Genomic DNA, 7,272 nt, shown 5'->3' on the forward strand with positions numbered 1-7,272 from the left:
GCTAAATAAACAAATAATAATAATAATAAAATAATAATATGTTGAGAACAGAGGAGATGAAGGGACGTAGAGCAGGAGCAGCAGTTTGAAAAAGGTGAGTGGGGAGGGGGTCCAGGGCACATGTGGTGGGTTTGTGACCCTGGAGCAGGGAGGAGAGGTCAGAGTCTGAGAGGGGAAAGAAGGTGGAGAAGGAGGGTGAGTTAGTAGGGGATGCAGTGGGTGTAGGGGTTGGAGCAGGAGGGGGTACGGGGGAAAGAGAGGTGTTAAAGAGTTTGCGGATATTTGAGATTTTAAAAGAGAAAAAATAGGTCAAAAAAGAAGTCATCAGAGGAGATAGAGGAGGGGGAGGGAGGAGAAGGTAGAGAATAGTTTACGTGGGTTGTTAGTGGAGGCTTAGATTACAGATTGGAAATAAGTACATTTAGCAGAGGAGAGAGTAGATGAGTAGGAGGAGAGAAGAGTGCAGTAGAGGTCTAAGGCAGCAGGGAGTTTGGTTCTCTTCCATTTCTTTTCAGCAGATCGCAGTGTGATTCTTGCTGAGCGGAGCGGAAAGGAGAGCCAGGGTTGGGGAGGGGCGAGTAGGTGGAGAGGTGAGGGGACAGGGGGAGTCGAGGGAGGAGAAGAGGGTGGAGGTAGCAGAGTCTACAGTTGTGAGAAGGAGTCGATAGGAGGGAGGTGAGAGAGAGCAGTGGAGGCAAGGACAGAGGGGGAGAGAGAGTGGAGGTTACGGCGAGAGGTGACAGTGGGGGTAGGAGCTACAGTAGAAAACCGCATTATTTATTTCAGCACAGACTAGTGTTGTCTATTGTATCAACGCACATACTAACTGTTGCTCCATGAATGATGTAATGACAAGTGTAAAAAAATGGATTTAAGCCAACCCAAAAAAGTAAGATTATATATTTCAATATCGTTATAGCTATAAATGATCCACACATTTTACAATAGCAATTGCTATATGACAATGACCAATAAGTAATTTAGTTGCAATACTGTATACAATGTGAACAGAATCAGACATTGCTCCGTTGTCTCGAAGAAACATCTTCAATTTGTATTTAAAAAGGACGCCCAACGTGGGGCTCGAACCCACGACCCTGAGATTAAGAGTCTCATGCTCTACCGACTGAGCTAGCCAGTGGAAAAAGTTTCTTTCACTCTAACCAACTGAGCTATTAATTTGTAGTCTCAGAATTAAAAAAACACAACAAAAGATTCCAAATATAATGAACTGAACGTCACCCGAAACAGCTTTGATGAGACAAAGTCGTATGACACGAACCCTAAGAATTTTATACCAGATTCATTGTCGCTTAGAAACAACTGCAGCCTCCCTGCCTCAATACAAATAATACCAAATGAAAAATGGAATTACATGTATTTAAAAATAAATGGTCTCATCCATCTGGAACGATTGGTTCTGCATTTATACAGTATCAACCTTAATCTGAGTTGAGAGGCACCCAACCTGTGGAGGATTTTAAATGTGAGGGGATGTGAATAGAGTCAAATACATTTGCATCATTCTGTAAATATATATTTGTGTGTGTGTATATATATATATATATATAGTATTCATATTTCAAGTAACTGTAGCTTTATTTTTTAATTTTGTTTAATACTTTTTTATTTTATAACTGTAGCTTTATTATCATAATGAAAACACATTACACATGACCACAGTAACAAAATGACAATAACAAAGACGTTCCCATACCGGGAGTCGAACCCGGGCCGCCTGGGTGAAAAAAAGGAATACTAACCGCTAGACCATATGGGAATCTCATAAACATAATCATGGACATGCAACAGTAGCTAGTATACAGTACAATGTTTCTTCAAAAAGTAGATACGGACATACCAACTGTTACTCCATGAATGATGTAATGACAAGTGTAAAAAAAGAGACGGATTGAAGCCAACCCAAAAAAGTAAGATTATGTATTTCAATATCGTTACAGCTATAAACGATGCACGCATTTTACAATAGCAATTGCTATTTGACAATGACCAATAAGTAATTTTGTTGCAATACTGTATACAATGTGAACATAATCAGACTTTGCTCCGTTGCCTCGAAGAAACATCTACAATTTACAACATCTACAATCTTAGCCACAGCTGTGATTATGTAGCGTTGTTACACAGTATAAATAATTATTAATTGTAAAATATTAAAATCAGACGTGCAGGTTAACAGATCCATCATAAACTTTGTGAAATCAAATCCATTCAAGAAGCAAACATTTTGATTTTGCACATTGCTACTGTTGAGTGAAAAGTTTCCAGTTTTTTCCTGTGGACCCCCTGGACTGTCTCTGAGGACTCCAGGTTAAGAACCACTGCTCTGGATTAAAGAGCATCATTTTATTACTCTCGCTCTCTCTCTCTTGTGGTCACAGAGTGTAGTGCAGCCTGTGCTACTGGTCTGTGGAATTGCAGTAAAATCCCTTCCCATGCTGTAGTGTTTAGATGACTGGGTGTGAGGAGCCTTGTGTTAACAATGGGAGAACTGGGGAGGTAACTGCTGCCTATTTCAATTGTCTTTTTACTGTGTTATTACATTATTCATCCCCATGTTCTCTCTGGCTTTCAATGCTCTTCAAGCCTGATATCTGTTATTAGCTGTTGTCTAAATTGCTATTTCAGGTTTTTCACTCCATCTTATTCATATAATTCTGTATGACACACGGATCCACAATGTTTAGAAATCACATCCTAGCCTTGTATTTAATGTAATATGCTTGTATTTAATGTATTTGCATTGTTTTTTACTGTTTGTATTTCATGTACTATGCCCTGTATTTCACTGTATTTAATGTATTATGCATTGTTCCTCACTGTCTTGTAAAGCGCTTTGTGATGGTGGTCCACTTTGAAAGGTGCTATATAAAATAAAGATTGATTGATTGATTATGGAGAGCAGTGGTGCTCTGGCTCCCTCTTGTGGTCAGTGTTAATATCTGCAGTCTGTGTTGCTTGTCAGAGCTCTGTTTGATGTTTCTGACACGTCTCCAGGCTCCTGCTTCATCTGATTGCCACTCTAACACTCCAGTGTCCTGTGCAGTGTCCAATCCCACATGTCATTTAGAAACAGTGAGACACTGATCCAGTGTGGGGAGTGGCAGTGCTCTGATAAAGGCTTGTGTGCCACTGGGCTCTGTTCAACAGGGCTGCTGTGGATTCTACAGGAGAGAGGGGGGCAGAGAGAAGCAGACAGCAGGAATACACACAGGCTCCTTCTTACTGCACTGGGGAGGGGCTGGAGGAGAGAGGGGGTTGGGGGCAGTTGGGGGTGTTAGTGTTGCTCTGGCTCCCTCGTGTGGTCAATATTAATATCTGCACTATGTCTCTCGGAGGTCACATTAATGAGTGCACTTTATTCACTTGAGCACAGAGCAGCTCCTGTGTTAGCTGTCACTGAATCTCTTTATTTCATGATTTGCTGTATTGAGCTGGAGGCTCAGAGAGTGTTTCCTCTTTCCTATCAGCTGTGTGTTTTGTGTTTAAACCTCAGAGCACTCTGGATATTTACTGACACCCTCCTCCCCTTTCCCAACTTGCTTTTTGCTCTTTCTTTTTGCATTAGGACTCTATAGAGTCCTTTTATGTAAATGTAACACCCGCTAGGCAGGGCTTACGCAGAATTGAAATACATAATCACATTTGTAGTCGGTCTACACCAGATTAGTGTGTAAGACACTGGACAAATAAAACAGTTACAGGTTATTTTATTCTGAAAGCAAATCAAGGATGGGATCAGAAACACGGCCTATTCCAATTAAAAAAGAATCTTTTATTTTATTGCAGATAAAAAGAAATGGAATGTTAGCAGCAGATTAATACACAGCAGGAAACGTTCAGCACCAGAAGCACACTAAAGTGCGCGGTGCAATAAATACCTGTGAAAAATGATTGATTTAACATTGCAATCATTACAAATAAATACAAATATAAACAACGACCGCTCTGAAAACAACACACAACACAAAACACAGCAGTGCGCGCAGGCAGGGGATGTGGGAGAGCTGCATGCATCATTTTCTGCTGCAGATCAATCTGTAACCCCATTCAACATCATCTCCTGCTTTACCAGACAAGGAGCAGACAAAAGCCTCACAAGACATGACTAGCTCCTTGCTTACAGTATATCACTATTACCCCAGTCTGCTCGTTGACTGACAATGTCCTGTATGGTTGACAATGAAGTCAGAATGGTTTCTTCCTCTTTCATTACGATGCATTGGTTGTATCAGCCTGTGAAAGCATGCATTCCACACAGAGCTTCACACTGATAGTGCCAAGTCCTTGCACATACAGCAGCTTCCACAGCTAAACATCTGGGGGTGTTCCTGTCAATGCTACACTTTATAGCAGGAAAACAAAACTGGTAAATTCACCATTGTGATATTTCAAACATTCTACATTTATTTAAAAACAGAGACCAAAACTTCAAACAAGACATGTTTCGACTCAAAAGAGCCGTCCTCAGTGTTTAACAGAAACAAAGCAATCCCAGCCCTTAATATCGTTATTACCAATTAGTGAACATGATTAAATACAGGTTTGTTAAGCAGACAATTCATTATCACAGACATACACTTCATCAAGTAAAGTTTTCAATCAGATATCCCAACATCAATGATTGGCAAATAAGTTACAATTTGTAACCCAAACAAACCTTAAAAGTTATTAATCAATTGATGAAGATGATTAGATACAGGTATTGTTAAACAGCCAGCTCATTACCACAAACATACACTTAATGAAGTGACATTTACAATGAATTATCTAACCACCAACGATCTGCAAATTGAAACAAGAAACAAACCCCACCCTTAATATAGTTCTTTAAATTGCACAATGGTGAATTAACAATGTGTTTGTGTGTGTACTTCATGTTTTCACACTATCAACACTTTTCTGAGCATCAACGCACCAAATACAAATGAATGAAATGCTTGAACTTTCAGTGTGAGGTTTAAATTTTGTAGCATTACTGATACACTTTATAGAAATAGATTTCTATTCATATTTATTTCACTATATTTATTTCTTTTATAGTTTCAATTAGAAATATATTAAATTGCTTTGAAGACATGTAAAGAAATAAAAAAAATCTTGTATATTAATATTGAAATACGTTAATATGTGTTTTAAAACATAGATTGCTTTAAAATGCAATAGAAATATGTTGGATTGTAATATGCTATGTATGTATGTATGCATGCATGTATATATTTATTTATTTCCTTTAAGAGGAGTAAAGTGTCTGATTTAGTTTATTTTCAGTTTGAATTTAAGTATCAGAAAATTAACAATGTTCACCTTTATCTTTTCCTTACTGTAGATAAATCAAGAATTATATTTTCATTTTCATTTGAAACTAAATTAGTAAATATAAATCCAATGACAGCCCTTCAGCCTCTGCAATGTATTAGAATACACAAATAATCAAGATATTTACCAGATTGATCTTGTCTTTTATTTTGAGCACTTGTTATTGAGCTCAGTGTGTTTGTGTGCAGTTGAGCTCCTCCACAGGCCGTGTCCCGTTTCATTGCCTTCACCCTCAGCACCTGCAGTAGGTCCCAGCTGCAGCAGTGCAGTCGCTGTGCAGTCCTGCTGAGGGAGGTTTTTGTACGGGTGTGTAGCACTGTGTGAACACATGTCTACTGCTGGGGATGTGTAAACTCTGACAGTAGTAATCTCCTGCATCTTCAGCCTGGACTCCACTGATGGTCAGAGTGAAGTCAGTCCCAGATCCACTGCCACTGAAACGAGTTGGGATCCCAGACTGAAGGGTACTTGCATAATAGATCAGGAGTTTGGGAGCTTCTCCGGGTTTCTGTTGGTACCAGGCTAGGTGGTTGTTACTGTACACTGCGCTGCTGACTTTACAGCTCACAGCGACTGTGTCTCCTGGGAGAACAGATTTCACTGCTGGAGTCTGAGTCACAGTATACTGTCCACTGGATTCTGAAAATAATAAATAATAAAATATTAAATTATAGTAAATGATTGAATTAAATGATTAAATCACATTCAATTTCAAGCCTTTCTTTTTCAGATTACCTATTTTACTTTTAATACTTACATATTAAGAATTGTCCCACAAATAATAAAAAGTGTTTTTCTAAATGATTCTTACCCTGAGTGCAGATGACAAGTGCCCAGATGAAGATGCTGATAAAAGTCATTGTTGTTGTGGATTCTGTTGCCATGAAGGGCAGCTCTCAATCATGAAGTGTTAAACTCGCAGGGCTATAAACACTCCCAGAGCACTGAAGCATGTGCTGCCAATGCAAAGTGTCTTTTCTATGCAAATTGTCTTCCTTGGCACAGCAGCCACTTCTAGCCAAACAGTGCTCTTAAGTTTACACTCATTTTCAACTGATGCAGTTTCTTTGCCATTCTGAAAAAAAACTGAAATACATTTTTTTATCTTGCAGGCAAAATGGGAAGAAGTAGCTCTTAGTTTTCTCTGTGTTAAGTTTGTACAAACACAGATATTTCTCTCTCTTCTCTCTTCTCTCAAACAATTCATCTTAGCCACAGCTGTGATTATGTAGCTTTGTTACACAGTAATTATTAATTGTTAAATATTAAAATCAGACATGAAAGTTAACAGCTCCATAATAAACTCTGTGAAATCGAATCCATTCAAGATACAAACATTTTGATTTTGCACATTGCTAATGTTGAGTGAAAAGTTTCCAGTTTTTTCCTGTGGACCCCCTGGACTGTCTCCGAGGACCCCAGGTTAAGAACCACTGCTCTGGATTAAAGAGCATCATTTTATTACTCTCTCTCCCCCTTGTGGTCATAGAGTGTAGTGCAGCCTGTAATGCAATGGATTCTCATACCATTAGAGGCTCAGTGTCTGTTTGCTGTGAATATTTTTTTTAAAAAGTAAAGAAAAATTCCTCTGAAAGATGTACTGAATTCAGTGATTTAATTTACTGAATCATCCCTCCTTTTTTCTTAATGAAAATCATTTGACAAACTCACCATCAAAAGTTCTCTTTTCAGCTCAGTCACTAGGGAAGGCAGTAAGTGGAGTAAACCGGGCACTTCCAAAGAGCCCCAGGAAGAAAAGTGTCGTGGTAAAGAAACTGGCAACTCAGTTTGGTTTGGCTCTGGTAGATAAGCACGCTTCCACACAAAGAGCTGAAGTTAGTGAAACAGAATGCCAGGTTTGTGCATTCTATGAGATTGATTGTGTGTCCCGTCAGCTGCCTGGACGAAAAGACTGCATCACTATCAGAAGAG

The 7,272-nt window shown here is 39.0% G+C and overlaps 1 gene segment (V, D, J or C); it reads right to left on the reverse strand.

Moving 5' to 3' along the window:
- Positions 1-5,486: 5,486 nt before the first annotated feature.
- On the reverse strand, positions 5,487-6,284 carry LOC131703177 (Ig kappa chain V region K29-213-like). The segment is given in 2 exon segments: positions 5,487-5,979; positions 6,152-6,284. Coding segments are annotated over 2 exon segments (480 nt in total).
- Between the last annotated feature and the right edge of the window lie 988 nt (positions 6,285-7,272).

Source organism: Acipenser ruthenus, chromosome 32, assembly GCF_902713425.1.
Source record: "Acipenser ruthenus chromosome 32, fAciRut3.2 maternal haplotype, whole genome shotgun sequence".
In the NCBI taxonomy this organism is placed as follows: Eukaryota; Metazoa; Chordata; class Actinopteri; order Acipenseriformes; family Acipenseridae; genus Acipenser; species Acipenser ruthenus.